The sequence below is a fragment of the Dendrobates tinctorius genome, unplaced genomic scaffold (assembly GCF_039654945.1).
Source record: "Dendrobates tinctorius isolate UK_male_01 unplaced genomic scaffold, ASM3965494v1 ptg000070l, whole genome shotgun sequence".
NCBI classification, from domain to species: domain Eukaryota; kingdom Metazoa; phylum Chordata; class Amphibia; order Anura; family Dendrobatidae; genus Dendrobates; species Dendrobates tinctorius.
In genome coordinates, this window is record NW_027361738.1 from 20,289,849 (window position 1) to 20,315,900 (window position 26,052).

A 26,052-nucleotide genomic window follows, 5' to 3' on the forward strand; every position below is an offset into this window, starting at 1 on the left:
GAGGAAACTCAATTGGTTTTCGAGAAAGAAAATAAATCTGCTAGAATCATGGTCCAGCCAATCACCTGACCTATATCCAATACAAAATTTTTGGAAGAAACTAAATCTCAAGAGTTCATAGACAGAGCCCAGAGAACCTTCAGGATTTGAAGAGTGTTTGTGTGGAAGAATGGGCCAAAATCACACCTGAGCAATGCAGGGGACTACAGTAGTTTATGCAGGAGGCGTCTTGAAGTGGTCATCACCAACAAAGGCTTTTGTACAAAGTATTAAATGCATTTCAGTAAACGTGTTAAATACACTTCTCATTATTACATATAACTTAATTTATGGACATCTATGGTTTGATTTCTTTGCCTGTGTGGATTGGATGGGTTGTTACCAACATCTGGAGAGAATTTCATGTCAATTTTACCTTTAGGAATATATTCACTTACAAAATTGGCGACTCATCTAACTACCCTCGATAGAAGTGTAATGAGAGAAGCCGATTGTGTCCAGTTGGCACATGACAGCAAGCACGCAAATCACATACATGTCCTTATGTAACCACTTGCATGCACTATACTGGGGAATCATGACAGCATGCACACAGCACGCTGTCGTGATTCAGAAGGCTGCAGAATTTCCTCTCAAACTTGGAAACACCTTAAGGTGGTGCAAATAGCAAAAGATCATCATACATCCTTAAAGGCAGTAATAAGGGTTTATAAACCACGTAGCAGAGCCCCCTTGGCATGGTTTTTGGTATTGCAGCTCATTCCCATCAAAGTAAATGAAACTGGAGAGGTGCAGGTACTGATCAGTATGATGTGAGGAATGCAGAAACTTTTTTTTATCTCATCTAATCTCTTTAAGGGTATGCTCACACGATACTGGATAAGGCTGGTTTCACATTAGCGCTTTTTCAGCGCACGCACGGCCGGGGGTAGCTCCGCCCCCGAGCCGGCTCTCTGCCCGGCGTGCCCGCCCCTTGCTTGTAGCGCCGCCTACTAGCGGACAGCGGCGCCTGCGATCGGCGCACCCTATCTTTAGCATAGGGTGCGCAGATCGTGCGCAGGCCGTGCGCTAGTTGCGCTTTGACCTGCGCTGCGCACTTTTGACGGTGCGCCGTGCGCGCCAAAATCCGAAAAGTTTGATTTTGGCGCGCACGGCGCACCGTCAAAAGTGCGCAGCGCAGGTCAAAGCGCAACTAGCGCACGGCCTGCGCACGATCTGCGCACCCTATGCTAAAGATAGGGTGCGCCGATCGCAGGCGCCGCTGTCCGCTAGTAGGCGGCGCTACAAGCAAGGGGCGGGCACGCCGGGCAGAGAGCCGGCTCGGGGGCGGAGCTACCCCCGGCCGTGCGTGCGCTGAAAAAGCGCTAATGTGAAACCAGCCTAAGGGGCGGATTTTACAATAGCAGCACACTTTTGCCAATTTCATCCATTAGCTGCAGACATTGACCTGCAGCGCGGATGTTAAATCCGCAACATGGCAATTTATGCTTTGGAATTTAGCTATAAAAATGGATTAGGTGACATATGTACTAAGAAACATGACAAATCACGATATATAGGTCTGAAATCACATGATCACTATCCATTACAAACACTTTTCTGGCATAAAGCGATGTGATGGCAGGGAGCTATCAACCTTATTTGCCTTCATATCAGACGTTATAACTGTAGCATTATGCCAGGCTTGAAGGGCGGGATACATTTAATAAATCAATGCAAGAGCTTTTCTGAACATAACCCTGAAAGTTTGTAAAATAACTGAGCAACAAGATTTAAAGGATATCCAGTCTCTAAAAATATATATTTTATTAATTCAAATTTACGCCATTATTAAGTTTGCTCTCAATAGTCATACATTTGTACATCACTGCATTGCGTCCTGAAGTTCAGCATTATTTCATATTCTATGCTGCGATCATGCCCCGAGAGGGAAGTATACTTTCTTAAAACGCCTGTAATTGAGCTAAATCGGTGGGTGTAGACTGAGTGAAAGGAACATAAGACTTTTGGGAAATGTACAGTAATCTCTAGTCCCAGAATAGCACAGCAGGACGTCACCTGTATTCTTTCTTATGCAAGTTTTATTAATTTGAAAATGTAATAAAGTTAGAATATCTCTTTAATTTATTCATTACATCTGAACTCTGCTCCATTAGACTTATGTCCAGTAAAAAATCTTGGTGACTCCGCATCAGGTTCAGATTATCCCATACATTGTACGGCAATACTGACCGCTATTAAAACGGATGGTGCGCAAAAATATTAAAATATTTTTTCAAAAGAAAAACAAGAATTTCTGCAAGTCTACAACCACTTTATATTCAGGAACGTTTTGGCTGCTTGCAGCCACTTTATTGCTCTCCTCTGTATCATCTTTGGCCTGAAACACACGAGTTTAGTAAAATTGGGGTTGCTCAGATGAAGCAGTGTCCTAATCCAGGACGGCAGAAGTGTTTTTGTGTTTCTTCTTCCGTTTCTTTATGGCTACAGGTTCCGTCACTTGTCCTTCTAATGCACTCTCTCTAGTCACCAATGAATCTTCTGTCCCATTGTGTAAGTTGCTGTCAAGGTCAGCGAGGTCTGTAAGTTTTTTTTTCTTGGACTTTTTGACTTTATGTTCCTGATATGAGGAGACCACAGATGCGCTGTCAGATGCAACTACACCGCTGTCTACTGCTACATCACTGTCAATGTTTTGAAAAGAATCCCGACGCTTCTTTTTCTTTTTTGAACTTGATTGCAATGAGGTCTCCATGATAGAATCATCTACGTTTCCATCTAGCTCTAGAAATAGATCTTGAGAAAAGATTTCCTGAGGTTTTTGTTTCTTTCTCTTTTTCTTGGGAGCTTCTTCCAAACACAAGTTAGTATCTTGCTGGTTCTCTGTGTATTCGTTTTGAGCAAAGGTTTCTTTGTACGAACGTTTCTTGCCTTTTGATTTTGAGGTGTCCTGTGAGGGCATGGTCGTCTCATCAACTGCTCCTTCCTCTGTAATTTCCGAACCGTTCTTGATGAGTGATGTATTGGCATTCTGTTCTTTGGAAATTGCATTCATTTTTTTAACAGCTTCAGCTTCCATTCTGGAAAAGAAAAAAAAAAAAACAAAAAAAAAAAAAAACACCTGGTCACTTTTGGTATCGATATACAAATGTATTCTTTCTGGATATGAATTTCAATAGGAAACAGAAAAAACAAATAGGAGTCAAAGGACGGAATTTATCCATACAGGTGCTTCTCACTAAATTAGAATATCATCAAAAAGTTAATTTATTTCAGTTCTTCAATACAAAAAGTGAAACTCGTATATTATATAGAGTCATTACAGACTGATCTATTTCACGTCTTTACTTCTGTTAATGTTGATGATTATGGCTTACAGCCAATGAAAACCCAAAAGTCATTATCTCAGTAAATTACAAATACTTTATAACACACTACTTCATACTAAACCTTGGAAATCAAGGTCCCAGAGTCTGGAGGAAGAGTGGAGAGACAGACAATACAAGCTGCTTGAGGTCTAGAGTGAAGTTTCCACAATCGGTGTTGTTTTGGGGAGCCATGGTCTGCTGGTGTAGGTCCACCGTATTTTATCAAGACCAAAGTCAGTGCAGCCGGCTACGAGGAAATTTTAGCGCACTTCATGCTTCCCTCTGCAGACAAGCTTTGTGGAGATGGAAATTTCATTCTCCAGCAGGACTTGGCACCTGTCCATACTGCCAAAAGTACCAATACCTGGTGTAAAAACAACAGTATCACTGTGCTTGATTGGCCGGCAAACTCGCCTGACCTTAACCCCATAGAGAATCTATGGGGTATTGTCAAGAGGAAGATGAGAGACACCAGACTATCATGAACTCATTTTCTGCTCCACCAGTTGAGTTCCCCTTCCGTTCTCCCTCTGGTGGTGACAGGAGGTAGTGCGGTTGGTTTAAGTGGTAGTGATCTGCCACCTGATGAGGAAGATAACGATTGGATCTCTGGAGTATCAGACTGGATATAAGACAGCCGATGCCCTATCCGGGTGCTGGACTTCAGCTCTCTTCCAGTCTTCTCAAGTTAAGTTTGTTTTTTGCTATTGTTCACACTTGTGCTTGTTGGTCAATTCAGTTTTTTGTGTAATCAGCTTGCCCCTGCTGGGGCTATGCTGAAATTCCACTCCTATTATTCAGTATTTGCCAATCTGCTTTTTGTCCCTTGTTAGTTTGGCCTCTTTTTTGCGCTGTCTCAGAATATTTCAGAGTACTGATATAGGTTTAGAAGTCTAGTGACTTCAGGGTTAATTTTGCTATCAGAAGTGTTGGACTATATTTTTGTAGGTTTTTTTTGGCAGATTGCAGACAGTGTCTTTCCTTTTCTGTCCTTTTTAGTTAGCCGGGCCCCATCGTTTGCTTAGCCTATTTTCCTGCCTTTGTTTGTATTTTCATGTTGTTTCACCGTCAATACATGTAGGGGGCTGTCTTTCCTTTGGGGTCTGCTCTTGGGCAGTTAGTTTTCCTCTTTTCCTGCTTTAGGCTTATGTAGTTCTCCGGTTGTGATGAGGCGTCTAGGACCAACAAAGGAACGCTCCACGACTGCTGCTAGTTGTGCGTTTAAGATCAGGGATCTGCAATCTGCATAGTTACCAACTTCTCTGGTTTTCTGAGACTTAGCGTGTTGTCTTTTTTCCCTCCTCGGTTTCCCATTCATAACACCAGACCCAACAATCCAGACGAGCTGAAAGCTGCTATCAAAGCAACCTGGGCTTCCATAACCCCTCAGCAGTGCCACAGGCTGATCGCCTCCATGCCACGCTGCATTGATGCTGTAATTGATGCAAAAGGAGCCCCGACAAAGTATTGAGTGCATTTACTGAACATACATTTCAGTAGGCCAACATTTCAGATTTTAAAAATCAATTTTCAAGCTGGTGTTATAAAGTATTCTAATTTACTGAGATAAGGACTTTTGGGTTTTCATTGACTGTAAGTCATAATCATCAACATTAACAAATAAACACGTGAAATAGATCACTCTGTAATGACTATATATGAGTTTCACTTTTTGCATTGAAGAACTGAAATAAATTAACTTTTTGATGATATTCTAATTTTGTGAGAAATACTTGTAGTTGTCAAAGTGTGTACTTTGACCCTTTCAAGACATTCGTTTTTTTCTCCTCTTCTATGTCATGACTATTTTTCCCAATGACAGCTTGTTCTTGGAGGGATAAGTTGAAGCTTTAAGGACACCATTCACGTGGAAGTGAAATGGAGAAAAAACTAAATAAATGAAACCGTATTCTGAAGTTTTGTTTTTTTTTAACTTTTGTTTTTATGGCATTCAATGTGCAGTAAAAATTACCTGACAATGATTTTTCAGGTCAGGATGATTACAGCGATACCAAACTGAATGTAATTTTTTATTTTAGTGGTTAAAAAAAATATTCTGACCTTAGAAAACAAAAAAGACTAACTGTCAGGAACACTGCACTGAGCTTGCTCACTGAGCCAGTGCGCGTGTCCTGAGTGAAGCGAACTGTGTTCAAAGATACCTGTGGAGCGCGCAGCAGCCGAGTAGATGCGTACTTCAGAACAGCAGGGCCTGAAGCACGTGACTGCTGGGGGCTTGGCCTAAACTCCACAGAGCTAGGAGCTGCAAGACAATTCCTAGCAGGGTAACTGCGAGACAATGTTACCAAGGGGCATAGACAGGGAAGATAGTCAGGACGTAGTCAATGAGTCATACACAGAGATAGCTGCAAGGTACAAGAGGGGCGAGCAGAGAGTCAGATAACAGGCAACGAGTCATACACAGAGAGGATAGCACAGTACAGAATCAACAGGCAAACTCACAACGCGGAACAGAACCGGGTCAGAACCATATAAACAAGCTATAACAACAAACAGGCACACGGGGGTCAGCACACTCGGCCAAAGGCAAAAGTATAACTGACAGGGATTGGAGCTTCCCAGGGGTTTAAGAAGCTCTCCCAGAACCAAAAAGAGGCCACAATCATTAACCCGAGGTGTGCAGGTCAAAACCTGCACTGAGCTCCAGACATTAACCCCTGACGTGCAGCTCAAAAACCTGCACTGGGACCCATGACACAAACATTATGTCTTTGCTTTCAGAGACTATAACTTTATTTTTCTGTTCATGGAGCTGTGTAAATGTTTGGTTTTTGCACACAGTGGCTCAATGGTTAGCACTGTATGGTGGCTCAGTGGTTAGCACTGTTGCTTTGCAGCACTGGGGTCCTGGGTTCAAATCTCACCAAAGACAACATCTGCAAGGAGTTTGTAAGTTCTGTCAATGTTTGCGTGGGTTTCTTCCCACACTCCAAAGACATACTGATAGGGAATCTAGATTGGGAGCCCCAATAATGTTTGGAAAGTGCTGTGGAAGTAATGGCGCTGTATAAGTAAAATAAATAAATCAATCTTAATACTATTAGGAGTTTGCTGCAAGATTTTGAGTGATTTTAATTGCACTTTTTGGCGGCAGTCTGTCGATCGAAAAATAGCTTTTAAACTTTTTGACCTTTGGCAGATTGCAGCAACGCAGGTCTTCGGCTGGCCCCAGCTGCCATAGTAACCCATAGGAGCCCAATAATCGCATCACAAGGGTAGTTACATTTAAATGACCGTCAGATGTCAGCTATTTAATAAATGTCACTTAATATAGTATCTGTCACATGAAGAGTTCAGCTCGGGCCCCCCTCCACACATAGGATTCCCTGTGATCATGAACACTTGCATGATTGGTGTTAAGGGGTGAGTTACTTCACCTAATGGCAACAAAACTGTACTCAACTCTTTATTAATTAGAAGTAGATTGTATGGGCAAACTCATGCCATATATTAATCTCCCCTAACTGGAGCACATACCAGAGCTGTATTACATGATTTATATTTATGGCATTGTGTATCTGCTGTCATGTCTCCCACATAAGTCTATTAGTGAAATGTGTCCAGACACAGATATCCGTGTATGACGGGTCAAAAACAGAGTGTGATGCACAGATTGGCAGCGGATCTCTTGACCTGAACTTACCCCTTTCATATATGCCTACAACGTTGGAGACCAGTGCCGATTTGTGCATTGAGGTACATGGACGTCTGATTTATACACACAGTTGTAAATCGGCAACAACTTACGTTCTACTCAATCTGCCGCGAATGCAAAGCACTCCCACCGCGTCCGAATCCAATCGGAAGACTTCAAATTCGAGCTGATCACCTACATCTACGTCCACGTGCTGCCAGGATTCAACAGGCATCTTAAGGGGCCTTGGTATGGAAGCATTGAAACAGCCATGGACGAGGCAGCCGATGTGACTGGGAGCCTTCTTGTTGACCACGCCCTAGGAGAACAACATTTGGATATTCAAAATGGCTGACAACAACATAGAATAGAAAAATTTAATATAGGATGATCTAAAGACAAAGGGTTAAGCGTGTTAATCAAAATAATGGAGCGCCCTCCGGGTCACGAAGGAATTATTTTACCAATAGTTTGGCCAGACTTGAGAATAAGTACCCTATTCAAAAACTGGATGACAATCATTCATCCTTAAGACTGCATCACTCTGTTGGTGGCACATATTGATACCCGCCACCATCTTTCACCCATAGAATTACACAGTATTGGCCAATGGTGGTGTAGAAGTTTAATATGTCAGGTAAATGGCAGAAAGTGCTGACTGAAACCCGTAGGCGATATGGACATGCGGACAAATAGCCCCAACAGGGCACCATCATTATAAAGGGTTAATCACGACCGTCCATTGGGAATACAATCACAATGTGGGGAAGATCTCAGGACGCCATGGACTGTACAGATTAGAGAGGGAATACAAAAAGAATCTCTCACACCGGCAGACTTAGAAGCTATGGTCTACACGTCAGAAACCCACAGAATACGGGATGAAAGTTTAACAACTCAGAGCCCCTATTAGCTGGGAGCCGCAGCCATATAAAGAATGGAGGTGCCGGGCTCCCCACGTGAATAGTATGGTAGACCACAACAAGGTAGACCACATGCCCATCTCCTCTCAATTTCTAGCCCATGGGATCTGTGGGGAAACGTGCACTACTGCTCAATTCACGTGGACAAATGGGCATGCAGAGCTAACATGTCTCCAGGTCTGGAGGACCAACATTGGAAAGGAACTACTAACACAGGAAAAGAAATATGATGTCATTGGAATCACTGAAACTTGGTGGGACAATCAGGGCTGTGGAGTCGGAGTCGGTGCTCATTTTGGTGGAGTCGGAGTCGGAGTTGGAGTCGGTATAAAATGGACCGACTCCGACTCCTAAAATATATAATAAATTGGGTACAGTAATTCAATGCAGGATGTGCTGAATATTTTTTCATAGGAGTTTGGGAAAGTTATGAAATGTACTATAAATGGCTGTTCTATTCCTGATCTAAGGCTACATTCACACACAGCGTTTTTCCTGTGTTTTTTGAGGATACGTTTTTCAGCTGCAAAAGCTGATCATCTTTTTAAAAAACCGCATCACCTGAAAGGTTTTTGAGCTCATAGATAATGTTTTCAATAGCAAAAGCAGATTAGAAATCTGCTCTATCCATTTATCCATATCTGTACCAAAAAGAATGAAAACCGGGTAGTACACCAATATATATTCTGTTCTATCTAAATATCTTGATTATTGGATCATAAAAATGATTAAATGTCTGAGGTTCACATTGTACTACAATACATTTTTCACTTAAATATAAGCAATATCTGTGGGAGTCGGAGTCGTGGAGTCGGAGTCGGTGTAAGGGAAATTGAGGAGTCGGAGTCGCAGGTTTGGCTTACCGACTCCACAGCCCTGGGGACAATACACATGATTGGAATACAAAACTAGAAGGATACAACTTATTTGCAAGAAACAGACTTGATAAACGAGGAGGGGGTGTCGCATTGTATGTTAGAAACGCGTATATCTGCATAGAGATTGAAGCTTCAGAGACTGGGAGTTCTGTGGCAACTGTTTGGGTAAGAATACAAGGACAGAATGGAAAGGACACCATTGTAGGCATTTACTACAGGCCGCCTGTGCAAGTTGAAGATATGGATGAACTCTTTATGCATCAAATGGCCAAGTTCTCCAAAAAATATGACATAGTTGTCATGGGAGATTTCAACTATCCAGACATTTGTTGGGAATCTCTCACAGGCAAAACTAACAGGTCAAGGAAATTCTTATCCTCTCTTGCTGACAACTTTATCTTCCAAAAGGTAAGGGAGAAAACAAGGGGAACTGCTACCTTGGATCTAATCCTTATAAACAGGGAGGAAATGGTTGAGGAGGTAAAAGTGGCTGGGACCCTAGGAGGAAGCGACCATGCTATTTTAGAATTTTGGATAACTAGAGGCGGAAGACCTGTGAAGACTCAGACGTCAAGGTTAGATTTCAGAAAGGCAGATTTTAAGGGATTCAGAAAGAGAATTGGAGGGATCCAATGGCTGGATATCCTTAAAGACAAAAATGTCCAGGAAGGATGGGAAATCTTGAAAAATGAAATTCTCAAAGCACAGTTGTTAACAATTCCGAAAAGAGGGAAGAATAGGAAGCATTTAAGGAAACCAGGATGGATGAACACAGAACTTAAGCACATGCTAAAAAGGAAGAAAAAAATGTTTATAAAATGGAAAGAGGGAGGCATATCTAAAGAAGAATATAATGCTGTCTGCAGAACCTGCAGGGCACAAATCAGATTAACTAAAGCTGAAAATGAATTGAAGCTTGCAAGAGATGTCAAAAGAAATAAGAAAGGATTTTGGGGATATGTCAAAAGTAAAAGAAAAGTCAAAGATGCTATAGGATTTTTACAGGATGAAAATGATGAAATGGTAAGACAGGATGTTGAGAAGGCTGAACTTTTAAATTCCTATTTTGCATCTGTTTTCTCTCAGAAAGGAAATGTAACATCAACTGTTATTCACTGTCCTATTAAGGGAATAGAAGAATCCAGGATATCTATAAACAGAAAGATAGTGAGGAAACACTTAGCTAACCTAAACGAATTCAAGTCTCCAGGTCCAGATGAATTACACCCCAGAGTACTGAAGGAGATAGCAGAAGAAATTTTTGAACCCCTCTCCATAATCTTTGAAAATTCTTGGAGAACAGGAGAAGTGCCAGAAGACTGGAGAAGAGCAAATGTTGTTCCTATCTTCAAAAAGGGGAAGAAGGTGGACCCAGGCAACTATAGGCCGGTGAGTCTGACTTCTATACCAGGAAAGATCTTTGAACAAATTATTAAACAACATGTATGTCAGTACCTGGATAAGAATGAAGTGATTAAACAGAGTCAGCATGGGTTTGTAACTAATAAGTCATGTCAGACTAACTTAATTTCCTTCTATGACGGTATCACTGATTGGGTGGATCAAGGAAATGCTGTAGATATAGTATATCTTGACTTCAGCAAAGCATTTGACAAAGTCTCTCATACAATCCTTATTGAAAAAATGACTAAGTATGGAATGGACAAGGCAACTGTTAGGTGGATTCATAACTGGCTTAGTGATCGGACCCAAAGAGTGGTCGTAAATGGCTGCACATCCAGTTGGAAGAATGTCTCAAGTGGGGTACCACAGGGCTCTGTCCTGGGCCCTGTATTGTTCAACATCATTATCAACGATTTAGATGAAGGAATTGAGGGTAAACTGATTAAATTTGCTGATGACACAAAGCTAGGAGGGATAGCTAATACTAGAGAAGAGAGAGAGAGGATTCAAAAAGATATAAATAAACTGGAGAAGTGGGCAGCAAATAACAGAATGGTTTTTAACAGGGAGAAATGCAAAGTACTACATCTGGGCAATAAAAATGAAAAAAGCAAATATAGAATGGGAGGAATAGGGCTAAGTGACAGCACATGTGAAAAAGACTTGGGTATACTAATAGATCACAGACTGAATATGAGTCAACAGTGTGATGCAGCAGCAAAAAAGGCAAATGCAATTCTAGGATGTATTAACAGAAGCATACAGTCTAGATCACGTGAAGTCATTATTTCCCTCTACTCCTCTTTGGTCAGACCTCATCTGGAATATTGTGTCCAGTTTTGGGCACCACATTTTAAAAAAGACATCAACAAACTGGAGCAAGTTCAGAAAAGAGCGACCAGAATGGTGACCGGTCTGCAAACCCTGTCTTATGAGGAAAGTTTGCAGGATTTGGGAATGTTTAGTTTGCAAAAGAGAAGACTGAGAGGAGACTTAATAGCTGTCTACAAATATCTAAAGGGCTGTCACATTGTAGAAGGATCAACTTTATTCTCATTTGCACAAGGAAAGACTAGAAGCAATGGGATGAAACTGAATAGGAGGAGACACAGATTAGATATTAGAAAAAACTTTTTGACAGAGTGATCAATGAGTGGAACAGGCTGCCACGAGAGGTGGTGAGTTCTCCTTCAATGGAAGTCTTCAAACAGAGGCTGGACAGACATCTGACTGGGATGATTTAGCGAATCCTGCTTTGAGCAGGGGGTTGGACCAGATGGCCCAGGAGGTCCCTTCCAACTCTACAATTCTATGATTCTAACAGTATTAAAAAGGGTGTACACTGAATTAGTGACCATGGCGTGCAGCAAAGAATCATTGGCACTGGGTACCAGCAGTTTGTCTTCAATCTGACCAGTAACCATATCTTCATAAGGGCTTACAAGAACCAGAAAAGCGATTTCACACACCACAATCCGCAGAATAGATCACGTGCTCACACTGAAGACGCCACTTCAGCTTGGGCTGATCACATCTCCAGACTTACCACAAGCTTCTCTCCGTACTGCGGCTGGAAAACGACAAAGTCAGCTTCAATATTGATGTGAATATATCCGACGTCATCGTAAATGTCTCCCAACTCGCCAATCAGCTTTATGTTATCGTAGGCCACGGGGACGCCTTCCAATCTAAAAGGACAAAGATTCTATCACTAAACATCCAAACACCTCTGCTGTGAAATACCAGTGTCAGCGCGCGGTCAGACGACCAGATTTATTGGACTGAGACTGAAACTAAACGCGAGTCGGGAGAGCGGCGGGCAGTCCGTGCGCTAACCGAGTGACTTTGTCGTGCTAGGAAAATATGTTCGAGTCCCCGTGCCTACATGTCTCATCCGTCTAACAAACAGGCACTCCCTGCAGGTGTTGGGGCTGCCGAACAGCCGTGAGACATGCAGCCGCGGGGACTCTCTGACAAATTATTCGAGCACGCCTGAGATACTCTGGCAACACCCGAGCATGCTCAGATAACACCTTATCAGACCCCACCTCTACAGGACTGATGGCAGCTGCTATATATCAGCAGCAATCAGAGCTGGCTTTAAAGAGAAGCCGACAGCTGATCGTGCTCCGGGCAGCATCTATCAGGCACTGGCTCTCTGATACGCTGCGGCGTATCACGCACTATTCCTGAGTCCTGCACCGCGTTCCCAGGGTCTAGCATCATCTGTGCGTGAAGCGAGTCAGTGGGCTCAGCGACTCTGCCCTTGTAGATAGAATGAGCCCCTCAGAGCTGCTGCATCAGCAGAGACTCAGAGGTGGACCGGGGGATGGTGAATAAAGCACAGCGGCTTTTGTTACTTTGTTATATAATAATCTGGGCCTGGTGACCAGATTTTCTGGAAGGGCAAAACACTAAGTGCCTCAAAGGTGGAGCAATATAATTTTTACATCAGCATCTAAACTGAATCCCAAAAAACACCACCACCCCCTGACCGGCCGGGAGCACTGTGTTCCCAGTACATTATGATATAATTCAATATTACAACACGACCCGCGGCCAACGAGCTGTTACACGACTGCCGAAGGAGAAAAAAATAACTAGGGAGTCTGGAAAGAGGCGGAAAAACCAACAGCGCAAGCACTGGTGTGCCATGATGGGGTTAAGATCGGCGACCACCAATCACCGTGCGCCCATGATCCTGGAAGCCAAACTCCTCCTGGACAGCTGTGGAGGAACCACAAGTCCCAGCACCCCGCGACTGCACAGCGCCCTCTCCTGGACGCTCGCACTTACACCACGTTGTACTTCAGCAGCTCGGCGGTCAGGTGCTCCGTTATACCGCTCCGCTTCTTGCTCATGTACTTGGGGGCCAGCGCTATGTGCCTGCGGTGCGTCTTCACCACCAGACACGAATGTTTGCTGTCGATGAACCCGCAGGCCTCGGAGAAGGACGGCAGCGCGAGGCACGAAAGGGCGGCCGGCTTCTCCGAGACATCGGCTGCGGAATTCCCGGTGTTGTCAGGCGCTGCCATACTGTACTGTCCACATGGCTGCCGTACAGGCGGCCCCGGATGATGACGTAGCCTCACACATACGTGCGGCGCTAGAGGGTAACCAGAGGCCTACTGAGGAGCCGCGGCCATGTTTGTGAAGACCAAAGTGTCTCCAGTCACTGTGCGCCTGCGCGGCCGCGTACCACATGTATCGCGCTGAGCGGTTCCTCGCCTCGGACGGTGGTGGGCGCTGCGGGGTTAGGAGCTGCCGCACGGTATAACCACGGCGGGGGTTTTACTACTTTGCTGTCAGTTTACGCAGGTTTTTATAAACTTATGTTAACCCCTTCACGCACCAGTACGCTTTCATTTTACGCTTTTTTGCTTTTCCTTTCAAGTCATTTTTTTCCTTTTAACATCCCTCGGTTTTATAATATTGGACGTCACATGGACTCCTTCCATAGGGGTTATTAGGGCATTCTGTGTATTGCAGGTCGTACAGGCCCTGGCCGGTTCGCAAATTGTCACTGTGTTTTGAAAAAAAAAAACCAAAAAAAACAGTGAGGGTGAGCGGACATAATGAGGGGCATAGTAAGGAGCGGGCATAATGAGGAGGAGAAGTGGGTATAGTGAGGAGGAGTGGGCATAATGAGGGGCATAGGAGGAGAAGTGGGTATAGTGAGGAGGAGCAGGTATAGTGAGGAGGAGCAGGTATAGTGAGGAGGAGTGGGCATAATGAGGAGGAGTGGGTATAGTGAGGATGAGCGGGTACAGTGAGGATGAAGGGGCATAATATGGAGGCGTGGGCATAGTGAGGCTGAGCCAGCATAGTAAACAGGTGCAGCCATAGTGAGGATGAACAGGCATAGTAAGGAGGAGTGGGCATAGAGAGGATGTACAGATTTCAGAATAACGTAACACAAACCACATTTAAAAGGCTTGTCCATGACTTTTGTATTGATGGCTTATCCTTAGCAACAGTCATCAATATCTGATCGGTGAGGGTGTGGACCCCACGCTCCCTCCAATGATCTGTTCTGGGTGACAGCCAGATGTTTTAAGTTGCAGTGCTGCACAGCTCCTGTCACCTGAGCAGTGGCCGGAGTACTGCACATCCACCACTATTTGAATGGAGAGGGGGTGGAGGTGTAGTACTCTGCTGCAGCCACTATGCCGTTGATGGAGATGTGCTGTGTAGCTCTGCAACGAAGAACATCCAGCCAGCACTGAACAGATCATTGGCAGGAGCGCCGGGTGTTGCACACGCACCAATCAGATATTGAAGCCCGATCTTAAAGGGAATCTGTCATCCCCTGGGACGTGTATGACCTATTAATATGGGCATACAGGTAATAAAAATGTTACACTGGTCCTACCTGTCTGCCTCATATTAACAGTCTTGTTGCTGAGAAATGTTATATTCTTTCTTTATGCTAATGATTTCTTCAAGGCTCTGGGGGCGTACGGTGGTGGAAGAAATCCCTGCCACTTACCCCCTCCGATCAGCATCAATTACAGCTCCAGAATCCCGTGCCTGCGCCCTGCACTCCCTCAGTAATACATTCCTCATTCTCCCTTCTATGGGTGCTGCATTTAGGGACCTTCTGCTCAGGCGACTCACTGTGACCTCTGGTGTGCACCCCGATAATATGCTCTTCCGACTTCCTCCCTGCACAGTCATCGCTAGAAACCTTGTGTACATGGTAATGACTATGCATGGAGGAAGTAGGGAGAGCACCTTATAGGCGCGCACATCGGAGGTCACAGTGGGTCATCTGTTCAGATGATCCCTGAGTGCAGCGCCCATAGAAAGGAGGATAAGGTATGTATTTCTGAGGGAGTACAGGGTGCAGGTGCGGGATTCCGGTGTCACAACTGACATGCATGGTAGGGGGGTAGTATTATGAAGACAGGAGGCAGGGATTTCTGCACCGCACGCCCCGGAGCCTGGAAGAAATGATTAGCATAAAGAAAGAATATAACATTTCTCAGCAACAAGGCCGTTAATATGAGGCAGACAGGTAGGACCAGTGTAACATTTCTATTACCTGTATGCCCATATTAATAGGTCATATATGTCCTGGGAGAGATAGATTCCCTTTAAAGATAAGCCATCAATGTAAAAGTCCTGGGCAATCCCTTTAAAAGGGAACCTGTCACCAGGTTTTCCAATATAACCTATGGCCACCACCTCTCAGCCCTGTGTATGTCTTCAAGCCACCCTGCAAAAAAGACCTTTTATTATACTCACATACAGGGCAGTCTGGTCCGATGGACATCGCTGGTCAAGGTCCAGTGCCTCCTCTCCTTGTGAGATGCTGTCCTCCTTTTCTACTTCATGTTGATAATGCGTCCTACGTCATCCACACAGTGTCCCCCATCGCACTCTTGCGCAGGCGCACTTCTCTCTTGCCCTGCCGAGAGCAGAGCAAAATACTGTAAGCAAAGGGGGGAGCAAAGAGCGCCGGCAGTATTTTGCTCTGCCCTCTGCAGTTGCAAGAGAGAAGTGCGCCTGCGCAAGAGTGCGATGGGGGACACTGTGGATGACGTAGGACACGTTATCCACATGAAGTAGAAAAGGAGGACGGCATCTCCCTTCTATGGGCGCTGCACTCGGGGATCATTTGAACAGGCGACTGTGACTTCTGATGTGCGCGCCAATAAGGTGCTCTCCCCACTTCCTCCCAGCATAGTCATCACCATGTACACATGGTTCCTAACGATGACTGTGCAGGGAGGAAGTGGGGAGAGCATATTATCGGGGCGCACATCAGAGGTAACAGTGACTCACCTGAGCAGAAGATCCCTGAATGCAGCACCCATAGAAGGGAGGATGAGATATGTATTTCTGAGGGAGTGCAGGGCGCAGGCGCGGGATTTCGGGACCACTACTGACGTGGAGTTTTTTTTATATACAGCATTCCAGAATGCTGTAATACAGGGCTGAGGGGTGGTGGCCAAAGGATACATGGAAAAAAACTGGTGATATATATATATACTGTGTTGTCTGTGTATATATACATATATATATATATATTTACAGGTATATTTAAAAGTAGTAAACTAATACATTTTTTAAAACATAAAACTGTAAACTTTTCTTTTCCATATGTCACATGGTAACCAAGTAACTGATTAAAAAATTGTCTCATAAAAGAAAATTGCCATCATACAAGTGAGATCGAAAAAAGAAAAAACTGTCAACGATGCAAAGTCATTAACATTAGTGATGTGATTGCACGTTTGAAATAAACATTTTCGATATTGGCGCCTATAAAGTTCCTGTTCCCGGTGGTAAATCATCTGCATATTATCATATTAGAATCGTGGATGAGATTTCATGACAATTCGAAGAATAAATTGACCAACACTGAGGATTTCAGAGAGTGATAATTACAGTCAGTCCACAGCATTTCCGCAAGAAAGTCTGCACCATTTGCTGTGGATTTTGCCACCTTGTATTTCACTGTGATTTTTGTTTTTGCACTGCAGATATGCCCAATGTGAACGTACCCTTATAGGTTGTGGTTTTGTTTTACTGTATTCTTTACGCATTGGTTTTCTCTTCACAGCATATGGTAATTAATTTTGATGTAAAAGAAAAGGGTGACTACAATCCATAGAAAAATATGGTATCTTACAAAAACCTTTCTCATATAATTCTTCTGAACTGAGATCCTGATATGCAACATACACACATGCAGAACCACATATAAACAGCAGGTGGCACTGCAGGGTAATGGAAAGTCTCGTCTTTCATTAAAAAAACTAAAAATTGACCAAAGCAAATGTTCCCACGATTCGGTCCCTAGCCAACGGATGTGGATCATTTTTCAGTTTGCATGTGGTTCTTTGGGTTTTTCTGATGTTTGTATATAATTTTGAAGCGTTTGTAAATTTTCATGTATTGTTTTTGTTGACTCTGCAGCAATCACATCAATTTTGCTAAAACCTCTTAAATCTGAGTGCTGGCCTCAGTGCGTAAGCCGCGGCTTCGTCCTCCGCAGTTGGATTCAATTACGATAGCATTGTGAACTTCTAAGGACAAAGCGCACATTAATCACGTAGCCTTACATTTTGTGTAAGTAAACTATTTTAATCCATGGGTTAATAATAGTTTGCGGTTACATTATGTAGGCATTTTCCCTCTAAGCCCTTATTTGTGTATACATCATGTTCTAGTGGCTTAGCCGTGTTCTGATATATAACGTAGGCAGATAAAAAGAGAAATCAAGCGTTTGACCAGTTCTTACTAATGTCAGATTGCAGTTGCATTACGTTGTTTTGTCTTGATTCTCAGTCGCAGGTAAAATGCTGCAGTTTTGCGATAATTGCAATAAAAATGTCTGCACTTTAATGTGTGAACACGGCTCTGTTCACATTATGCTTTTTTCCTACAAGACTATGCTAAAAAAGGAAAAAAAAACATTCCCTTCTTTATTCTCTTAGCTCAACTTTTTCCGAAATGTTAAAGCTGACACCTGTATCCATCTGTATACTAACGTGTAAGATTACAATCATCGGGTTCTAGCTGATTTAATAATACTTAATCTTAGGCTGATTTGATTTGGTTGGAAATCCGCAGCTCGTCTCCAATTTTTTGCTGATCCTGCTACCCATCACTGGCTTGTTTGACTATTCTCCTAAAAACCCTGACCCGCCAACTGGTTGCTGTGTGTTGTGGTGTAGACTCTTCTTTTGCCATTGCCCATAGTAACCTTCTCTTCAGCTTATTTCACTTGTATCTGCTTCTACCATGACTACACTTCACCCAGGGCTCAAACGCCAGACCAGCTTTGGGCTCCTATGCAGAAATCCGAGTCTCTCACAAATTTGGAGTATGAGCTGAGCCCACATGTCAATTATTGTACATGATCCTGCTGTTCCTCCTCTTTCGCAGTTTCGTGGTCACCAACATTTTAGAAGCAACTAAAGTGTTCACATGATGCGTTTTCAAAGCCTTTTTTTTTTTTGCCTCAATTTTCCAGTAATCACTGCAAAAATACAACGGTTTCGTGTGAACACAGCCTCAATCCTGACAACAACCCTGTCCCACTATCCTGTCGAACCTGGAACACCATTATTTGGGTTGGGTTTTACTTAAACCCATCAATTTTAGCCAAAGAGTCCGGAAAATATGGGACAATTTGCAGCTGCGCAAGTCACTTCAGTTCACCTTCCTAGTCCCTGACTTTCTGGAACTGATGGTCATGTAGCTATTTGCACATTATCGCTATCGTACATTTCCACCCCTTAAGCTACTTGTTGTGCCGGGGGCATCTAGCCCCCATTGTGTTTGTTTACTTGTATTGAACTCTATAGCGCCACCTGTTGGTAGTAGCGATACTACAAGTCACAATCAACCCTTTAACGAGTCTTGTAATATGACTTAGGATAAAAGCCAAATCAGAATCTCAATTTGCAGACATGGTGGTTTTTTTTTTTTTTTTTTTTAACCATTCAGGTTAGTTATAAACAACTCAATATAAGCTCATCAACTTAAACGTCGTTGTTTCAACTCTCATCATCATGGTTCATATTTATTTTAGTATAGCAAACCAAGGGTATACACAAAAAACATCCTGAACATCAATAAACATCACTAAAATTCACTGATATTTGATCAGGTGCTGCCATTTTTTAAATTTCCAGGCACCCTCTGCATCAGAACCACCACCGCCTTCGCTGTCTAATTTATAAATCAAGTATAATCTAGAAAGGATCAGCCCGACACACTTATTCACAGATACATGCTTCTCTTTGAAAATTCCTAAATTCCTCACATCCCACAAACTCTGCGTCACACTAGTCATAATTAACCATAGGATTCTATTTTTCACACGACCACATGCACCAATTCCAAACATCGCAACACGCCAGTCAATAAAACTCACACCCGCTAACTCCTTACACAACCCACCTACACACTTCCACACACTGCACGCGTAATCACAGTCCCACATAGTATGCCACACAGTCTCATATCCACCACATCCTTCCCTCGGGCACACATCAGTTCTGGTCAGACCTCGTCTCTTCTGAACCTGTCGCACAGGCAAAATATTGTGCAAGGACATCCATACAATATCCCTTTGTCTATTAGACATCCTGTGCATTTCCAAACTCTTCCATGCAACCGAAACTTCATTCCCTCTCAACCCCACAATATTACATTCCACATCATTCTTACGTATTATTTTCATCACATTCTTAGCCATTCTAAAATCATTCATCGGTACACTCAGCAAATCATGCTTCCTCACAAACTTCTCAATCACCTCATACCAGACCGGACACTTGAAAGCAACAGGCACTCTAGCATCCCTCTTTCTCCAACATAAGCCATATAACATCCAAACAGCAGAATCACTTGCCATATACGCTCCCTTATTTCCTTTATTCAGCAAAATAACAACAGTTTTGATATACTGAAGCCCCAGAAAAATCTCAATGTTTGGAAAGGTCATGCCACCATGGTGACACGCCTTGAAAAGACTCTCAAGTTTCTCTATTTTACTGCTCCAGAAAAAGGTAAAAACTAACTTTTCCACTCTTTTTATTTTCCTACATGATGGTGGAAACACTGTTGCAATAAAAAGCAAAATCGGAAGAATCACCGCTTTTATGACCAAAATCTTACCACTCAAGGTCAAGTCTCTCAGTCGCCAAAAATTTAACTTACGCTCTATGCGCAATCCACACTCCTCCCAGCTCTCCTTACCTTCCAAGTCCTTATTAAATAATACTCCCAGCACTTTGATAGCACCCTTCTCACACTTTACCCCCTCCATATTAACACCGTCATCCCCAAAACATTTAAAACTACATTTATTCCAATTCACTCTAAAGCCAGACGCACCACAGAAAAACTCCAAAAGCAACTTAACCCTACTCATATACGCAACACTTTCACTCACAGCCACAACATCATCCATATATCCATGAACTTTCACATGCTTCCCACCACTCCCAGGTACCATCAAACCTCGCATCATTTTATCACGTCTCACCAAGCACAACAGAGGTTCAATCACACATACAAACAAGACAGGGGACATGGGGCACCCCTGCCCAGAGGCGTATCCAAGGGGGGGCAGCCGGGGCAGTTGCCCCGGGTGCAGGCAGCAGGGGGGCGCAGTCGGGCCGCCCGGCCGCCTAATGCAGCGGTCCACAGTATCTCCCCCCCCGGCGGCTGCGTTCTGCCGCTACCAGTCCTGGGAGTCGGCGGTTCTCTGTGTCAGCTGTCAAGCTGACAGCCGACACAGAGAAGGAGGCCGCGCCGGCTCCCAGGCAGCAATTGTACTTGGCGTCTCTACAGACGCCAGTACAATTGAAGCTCTGACCGCCGGGTCAGAGCGACGTCAGCAGCGTGATCAGGTCATGTGATCATAGAATCATAGAATCGTAGAGTTGGAAGGGACCTCCTGGGCCATCTGGTCCAACCCCCTGCTCAAAGCAGGATTCGCTAAATCATCCCAGTCAGATGTCTGTCCAGCCTCTGTTTGAAGACTTCCATTGAATGAGAACTCACCACTTCTCGTGGCAGCCTGTTCCACTCATTGATCACTCTAACTGTCAAAAAGTTTTTTCTAATATCTAATCTGTGTCTCCTCCCATTCAGTTTCATCCCATTGCTTCTAGTCTTTCCTTGTGCAAATGAGAATAAAGTTGATCCTTCTACAATGTGACAGCCCTTTAGATATTTGTAGACAGCTATTAAGTCTCCTCTCAGTCTTCTCTTTTGCAAACTAAACATTCCCAAATCCTGCAAACTTTCCTCATAAGACAGGGTTTGCAGACCGGTCACCATTCTGGTCGCTCTTTTCTGAACTTGCTCCAGTTTGTTGATGTCTTTTTTAAAATGTGGTGCCCAAAACTGGACACAATATTCCAGATGAGGTCTGACCAAAGAGGAGTAGAGGGAAATAATGACTTCACGTGATCTAGACTGTATGCTTCTGTTAATACATCCTAGAATTGCATTTGCCTTTTTTGCTGCTGCATCACACTGTTGACTCATATTCAGTCTGTGATCTATTAGTATACCCAAGTCTTTTTCACATGTGCTGTCACTTAGCCCTATTCCTCCCATTCTGTATATGCTTTTTTCATTTTTATTGCCCAGATGTAGTACTTTGCATTTCTCCCTGTTAAAAACCATTCTGTTGCTGCCCACTTCTCCAGTTTATTTAAATCTTTTTGAATCCTCTCTCTCTCTTCTCTAGTATTAGCTATCCCTCCTAGCTTTGTGTCATCAGCAAATTTAATCAGTTTACCCTCAATTCCTTCATCTAAATCGTTGATAATGATGTTGAACAATACAGGGCCCAGGACAGAGCCCTGTGGTACCCCACTTGAGACATTCTTCCAACTGGATGTGCAGCCATTTATGACCACTCTTTGGGTCCGATCACTAAGCCAGTTATGAATCCACCTAACAGTTGCCTTGTCCATTCCATACTTAGTCATTTTTTCAATGAGGATTGTATGAGAGACTTTGTCAAATGCTTTGCTGAAGTCAAGATATACTATATCTACAGCATTTCCTTGATCCACCCAATCAGTGATACCGTCATAGAAGGAAATTAAGTTAGTCTGACATGACTTATTAGTTACAAACCCATGCTGACTCTGTTTAATCACTTCATTCTTATCCAGGTATTGACATACATGTTGTTTAATAATTTGTTCAAAGATCTTTCCTGGTATAGAAGTCAGACTCACCGGCCTATAGTTGCCTGGGTCCACCTTCTTCCCCTTTTTGAAGATAGGAACAACATTTGCTCTTCTCCAGTCTTCTGGCACTTCTCCTGTTCTCCAAGAATTTTCAAAGATTATGGAGAGGGGTTCAAAAATTTCTTCTGCTATCTCCTTCAGTACTCTGGGGTGTAATTCATCTGGACCTGGAGACTTGAATTCATTTAGGTTAGCTAAGTGTTTCCTCACTATCTTTCTGTTTATAGATATCCTGGATTCTTCTATTCCCTTAATAGGACAGTGAATAACAGTTGTTACATTTCCTTTCTGAGACAAAACAGATGCAAAATAGGAATTTAAAAGTTCAGCCTTCTCAACATCCTGTCTTACCATTTCATCATTTTCATCCTGTAAAAATCCTATAGCATCTTTGACTTTTCTTTTACTTTTGACATATGCCCAAAATCCTTTATTATTGCTTTTGACATCTCTTGCAAGCCTCAATTCATTTTCAGCTTTAGCTAATCTGATATGTGCCCTGCAGGTTCTGCAGACAGCATTATATTCTTCTTTAGATATGCCTCCCTCTTTCCATTTTATAAACATTTTTTTCTTCCTTTTTAGCATGTGCTTAAGTTCTGTGTTCATCCATCCTGGTTTCCTTAAATGCTTCCTATTCTTCCCTCTTTTCGGAATTGTTAACAACTGTGCTTTGAGAATTTCATTTTTCAAGATTTCCCATCCTTCCTGGACATTTTTGTCACGCTGCTGACGTCACTCCCGGCGCCCAGAGCGAACGCTGGTGGTAAGTGTGCTCCTCTGTGGAGCTGAAGAACCACCGAAGATGGGAGATGGGGGGGTGATCATGAGTGGAGATGGGGGTTAATGTGGGGATGGGGGTTAATGAGCGGAGATGGGGCTTAATGTGGGGATGGGGGTTAATGTGGGAATGGGGGTTAATGAGTGGAGATGGGGGTTAATGAGTGGAGATGGGGGTTAATGTGGGGATGGGGGTTAATGTATGGGGATGGGGGTTAATGAGTGGAGATGGGGGTTAATGTGGGGATGGGGGTTAATGTGTGGGGGTTAATGAGTGGAGATGGGGGTTAATGAGTGGAGATGGGGGTTAATGTGTGGGGGTTAATGAGTGGAGATGGGGGTTAATGAGTGGAGATGGGATTAATGTGGGGATGGGGGTTAATGAGTGGGGGGTTATTGAGTGGAGATGGGGGTTAATGTGTGGGGGTTAATGAGTGGAGATGGGGGTTAATGAGTGGGGATGGGGGTTAATGAGTGGGGGGTTAATGTGTGGAGATGGGGGTTAATGAGTGGGGGGTTAATGTGTGGGGGTTAATGAGTGGAGATGGGATTAATGTGGGGATGGGGGATTAATGAGTGGAGATGGGGGATTAATGAGTGGAAATGGGGGTTAATGTGTGGAGGGGTTAATGAGTGGGGATGGGGTTAATGTGTGGGGGGATTTGGAGTGGGGGTACATAATGTGTGGGGGGATTTGGGAGTAGGGACGAGGGGTTATTGAGTGGGGATGGGTGTACTTAATGTGTGTGGGGGATTGGGGATGGGGGGATTTGGAGTGGGGGGTACATAATGTGTGGGGGGATTTGGAGTGGGGGTACATAATGTGTGGGGGGATTTGGGAGTAGGGACGAGGGGTTATTGAGTGGGGATGGGGGGTACTTAATGTGTGTGGGGGATTGGGGATGGGGGGGATTTGGAGTAGGGTTGGTATTTAATGTGTGTGGGGAGATTTGAGGACACAAAATGAAGAGTATGTATGAGGAAACAGTATGGGGGATGGGTGCAGACAGTAAGGGGTGCGAACGGGTGAATGCATGTGGACACAGTATGGGGAGTCGGGGATATGTGTGAGCAGACAGTATAGAGAGTGAGGGGGTAAATATATGAGGAGACAGTATGAGGAGGGAGGGGAATAGTGTGAGGCGACAGTATATTGCAGATATTTGTATTTAGGGGCATTATAATGACACTTCTATCTTTAAGGGCATCGTGTGGGGATTTGCTGCAGAAGACCGGAGAAGATGGAAGTCTGCAGAGACGGCTGTGGATAAGAAAACTCATCATGGGGTTTGGACAAGAAGAAGAAAAGGAGACCGACTGCAGAGACGACGTCATCCATCAGGTACCTGGATGTAAATATTTGTAATACTGACTAATTCTCATGTTTTTATTTGTTAGGAGCATTAAAGGGGTTGTCCAGGTTTGTGCTGAGTCTGCAGACATTCTATGTGACTGCAGACTTCTGAATTCTCACAGTGCTCACTGAACGCTCTCAGGATTCTCTTGTGCCGGTAATTTACATACATACGGTCACATGCTTACTAGACGTGTGTAGCCTCACTCAATGAAAGTGAACGGAGCGAGACCAGGCACGTCTAGTTGGAATGTGGCCAGAAGTATATAAATCACATACTTGTGCTTACATGACTGTATATCGGCAAGGGAGAATCCTAAAAGTGTGCAGTGCATTCGTTGTGAGAATTCAGAAGCTGCAATGTCAGGATTCAGCTCTGCAGGTTCCAGTAGTCATCACATGGACACTTCACTCATATGCGATTTTCATAGTTATGGTCTTGTGACATCGAGCTTCTCTTCCTGCTTTCAGTTTTTTACTGAACATTGAGAGCATTAGGGAGAGCAGCTCGTGGGTACATGACTAACTGTGCAAGTCGCATATGTACTTGGGGGGGGGGGGGGGGAGCCGAACCAAATTCTTGCCCTGGGTGCCAGAAAGCCTAGATACGCCTCTGCCCTTGCCTTACACCAGACTTAATATTCACTTTCTCACTCAACCACCCATTAACAAGAAACTCACTTGACACACAATCATACAAAGACATTATCCCATTCACAAAATTTTTGAGGAAATCCCATTCTCTCCAGAACTTTAAACAAAAACACATGCGAGATCCTATCAAACGCTTTCTCAAAATCAATTGACAGAACCATACACTTCCGTTTCCTTCCCATGCAGTCTCCAATCAAATCCCTTAATAACAATAAGTTATCACTCATACTTCTTCCAGGCACAGCACACACTTGATCCTCATCCACAACACTACCAATCACCTCACGCATACGATTCGCCAACAATTTGCTATAGATTTTCTAATCTGCGTTCAGCAATGTTATAGGTCTCCAATTCTCTAAACACTTTCTCTCACCTTTCTTATGCACAAGCACAACCACCCCCTCTTTCATTAATTCACACAACTTACCACTCTCCCACATATACTTACATATCTCAGTCAAATCAGCACCCAGAAAATCCCAGCCTTCACATAGAATTCTACCGACAATCCGTCTTTACCTGGAGTCTTATTCTTTTTAGCACTCTTCATCACGTTTTCCACTTCATCCATAATCACATCCTCATTCAAAATATCACATTCTCCACTATCCAACTTGTTCTCTAACCCATTCAGCACTTCTGAAACAAGACCAGAATCAATCCATTTTTTATCATATAACTTGCTATAGAACCTATTCACCTCCTTTATCACATTCTCACCTGACACACACAAACCATTCCTATCCAGGATTTTATCCATATCAACCTTTCTCCCATTCGTTTTCTTAAAAAAGAACCTGGTGCACTTTTCGTCTTTCTCAAGATGTTCTATTTTGGTGCGATAGATGATTTCTATCAGCTGCCTGTGCAAGCTGAAGATATGGATGAACTCTTTATGCATCAAATGGCCAAGTTCTCCAAAAAATATGACATAGTTGTCATGGGAGATTTCAACTATCCAGACATTTGTTGGGAATCTCTCTCAGGCAAAACTAACAGGTCAAGGAAATTCTTATCCTCTCTTGCTGACAACTTTATCTTCCAAAAGGTAGGGGAGAAAACAAGAGGAACTGCTACCTTGGATTTAATCCTTATAAACAGGGAGGAAATGGTTGAGGAGGTAAAAGTGGCTGGGACCCTAGGAGGTAGCGACCATGCTATTTTAGAATTTTGGATAACTAGAGGAGGAAGACCTGTGAAGACTCAGACGTCAAGGTTAGATTTCAGAAAGGTATATCATGATCAATAAAACATAACCTTTAATGATTCTTTAAAAACCATACATCAAATCAAAACAAACA

General features: G+C 43.5%; 1 protein-coding gene across 3 annotated transcripts; it reads right to left on the reverse strand.

Moving 5' to 3' along the window:
- Positions 1-1,782: 1,782 nt before the first annotated feature.
- Positions 1,783-14,814, reverse strand: POLR1F (RNA polymerase I subunit F). 3 transcript variants are annotated; one of them, XM_073581441.1, is made up of 4 exons: positions 14,718-14,814; positions 11,775-11,916; positions 7,137-7,342; positions 1,783-3,080 (listed from the first exon to the last, which is right to left on the reverse strand). In XM_073581441.1, exons 1-4 carry the CDS (start codon positions 14,792-14,794, stop codon positions 2,432-2,434), a joined length of 1,074 nt encoding a protein of 357 aa, XP_073437542.1. In that variant the 5' UTR covers positions 14,795-14,814; the 3' UTR covers positions 1,783-2,431. The 3 variants fall into 3 exon arrangements, with proteins under 3 accessions (XP_073437542.1, XP_073437541.1, XP_073437543.1); XM_073581440.1 differs by lacking the exon at positions 14,718-14,814 and adding an exon at positions 13,025-13,368; XM_073581442.1 differs by lacking the exon at positions 14,718-14,814 and adding an exon at positions 12,915-12,940.
- Positions 14,815-26,052: the final 11,238 nt, after the last annotated feature.

Coding starts and splice junctions, on each gene's coding strand:
- POLR1F (XM_073581440.1), bottom strand. CDS start 13,263: ATGGCAGCGCCTGACAACACCGGGAATTCCGCAGCCGATGTCTCGGAG. Junction 7,343..11,774: donor AGTACGGAGAGAAGCTTGTG/GTAAGTCTGGAG, acceptor TTGTTCTCCTAG/GGCGTGGTCAACAAGAAGGC. Junction 3,081..7,136: donor CGCGGCAGATTGAGTAGAAC/GTAAGTTGTTGC, acceptor TTTCTTTTCCAG/AATGGAAGCTGAAGCTGTTA.